At 38.9% G+C, this 2581-nt stretch overlaps 1 protein-coding gene across 1 annotated transcript; it reads left to right on the top strand.

The window, feature by feature from the left end:
• The first annotated feature begins 900 nt into the window (after nt 1–900).
• On the top strand, nt 901–1902 carry LOC137544878 (type-1 angiotensin II receptor A-like). Its single transcript, XM_068265976.1, has one exon. The coding sequence runs from the start codon at nt 901–903 to the stop codon at nt 1900–1902; it is 1002 nt and encodes a 333-aa protein (XP_068122077.1).
• Nucleotides 1903–2581: the final 679 nt, after the last annotated feature.

Raw genomic sequence — 2581 nt, forward strand, 5'->3', positions numbered from 1 at the left:
ATAACCTACATCAAGGCATAGATCTGTAGTTTACAGGAAGCATGATTTTTAAAACCCACTTTATAGGCAGGAAGGTGGCCAAGTGCTGAGGTCTGGAATTTGTTTGAGGGAGCATGCAGGTGAAGATAAGCACAGATTTCTACATTTAAATAAACAGTAATGCCAGAAGTATTACTTATTTACAAAAGACAACATATTTCAGACTATAGAGTCTTCAGCTTTGAATTAGTAGCTTTAAAGTGGTAAAAAAACCCTCAGCATTTCTTCTTTTGCTCTAAAAGATTATTTACAGCATAAAATCTACTACCACAAAAAATGTAGCAGAACAGCTTTCAAACAGTTGAACACAGCACTTTGTTCTTCAGAGGAAAGCTCCTTACTTAAGTGGAAACCTTCTGGCCGCATCTGAAGAGGTGATAACATTATCTTTTGTTTACATTCCTTTGCTGGCGACAAGTAGTATACAGCCAGCAGTGTGCTGAAACTGAACTGTACTGAGCTGATTAACAGAGAGAGGTGAGAAATGATCACTAGATAGATTTTAATATATAAATATAGCAGCTATGCAGTAACATGCAATGGCAGCTTTCAGAGCAGATAAACTGTACTTTGGTAACTAACAGACAATATTACTTGTGCACAAAAGCAAATATGATAACTGTATGGGTAATAAAAACTAGGAAAACACATTTTTATTGAATGTTATGTCAGAGTTTTATCCCACTTGTTGCCAGACTTGCCTGATAACAGGCAGATCAACAATTGTCATGTCTGGGGACTTCAGGACCCATATTGCCAGGAAGAAATCCATCCTTTTAAAGTAAGGCAGTTTTAAATAAATGAAATTCAATAAAACATTTCTCTTTTCAGGTTTACAAGCTGACGTTATAAGCTGAAAACATGGATCTGCACCCTTCAAATGCATCATCGAAATTACCAGGATACATACCTGTCCAGTCTTCCAATGTCATAGAAAACAAGACCTGCTCTCACCTCATGCAAGAAAACAACTACCAGTATATTTTGTTCCCAGTAATATACATGATCATATTCGTGGCAGGGACTTTAGGAAACACAGTTATCATTGTGGGGCTGACATGCTGCGTCCCAGTAAAGTCAGTTGCAAATATTTACATTGTGAATCTAGCCATGGCAGACTTGTCCTTTGTTGCTACGCTACCTTTCTGGGCTGTAGATTTGTCAGGGAAATATAAATGGATCTTTGGTAACTTCTGGTGCAAATTTTGTGCCACGATGTCATCAGTGAATATGTACGCCAGCATCTTCCTGCTCACCTGCCTTAGTATCGATCGATATTACAGTATAGTGCGTCCAATGAAAGCACTTAAAAAACGAACTCTCACCAAGGCAAAAATGATAACAGCTGTTGTCTGGATTTTAGCTTTTGCAATGAGCACTCCAACAATGTACTTTCGACAGACGATTCACTCAAACTTCTCAAATCATGTTGTGTGTACAATGGTGTATCCTCCAAACAGTATATTCTGGCCAGTATTCATAGGCGCTATGAAATATACAGTGGGATTTGTCATTCCTTCCATCGTACAGGGAATATGTTATTGCCTGATATACAAAATCATTTTGGCATTGGGCAAAATGAAGCAGAAGAGGGCCAAAACTGACAAGATTTTGAAAGTTGTGGTGGCAATGGTGTTAGCTTTCCTGATCTGCTGGCTTCCATTCCACATTTTCGATTTTTTGAAGTTGTTAGCGCGATTCAAACTAACTCTGAGTTGCAAGACAAAAAATCACATTACTGTTCTAATCCAATTCACTGTTTGTATTGCCTTTTCCAATAGTTGCATTAACCCTTTTCTTTACTATTTTGCCAGCAAGAGGTTCCAAACTCAACTTAAAAGATCAATAAAACGATCATTGTAGCTTGAGTGCAGGTCAGCAAAGGCGTAGCTATGGGGGGGGGGGGGGGGGGGGAGGAGGGGACAAGAGGGAATATACAGGGGTTGAACAAAATAATGGAAACACCTTGAAAATCAACAAAATATATTTTAGTATGGTGTAGGTTCACCTTTTGTGGCAATTACAGCCTCAATTCTCAGAGGTATTGATTCATACAAATTGTGAATTGTTTCCAAAGGAATTTTAGCCCATTCTGGCCAGATGAGATGCTCAACTTCATTAGAATGTTCCTCATGCCATTCTTTAACAATTGTAGCTGTATGTATTGGGGCATTATCATCTTAAAAGATGGCATTTCCCTACGGAAACAGTTCTTGAATCATAGGATGAACTTGGTCGCCCAAAATTCCTAAATAGTCTCAGCTGTTAATTCTTCCATGAAGGAAAATCATTTACCCGGCGGATTTCCAAGAAATAGCACCCCAGATCATCACAGAACCCCCGCCATGTTTTTTTACAGTTGGGAGAAGGCAGTCTGGATGAAATGCTTCTTTTGGCTGTCTCCAAACGTACACTCGGCTGGAGGTCGGAAATAAGGTAAACGATGATTAGTCAGAGAAAATCAAAATTTTCCACTGCTCGAGGGACCAATTCTGGTGGTTTCTACACCACTCTAAACGCTTTGAAACATTTGTCTTTGAGA

The sequence above is a fragment of the Hyperolius riggenbachi genome, chromosome 2 (assembly GCF_040937935.1).
Source record: "Hyperolius riggenbachi isolate aHypRig1 chromosome 2, aHypRig1.pri, whole genome shotgun sequence".
NCBI lineage: Eukaryota > Metazoa > Chordata > Amphibia > Anura > Hyperoliidae > Hyperolius > Hyperolius riggenbachi.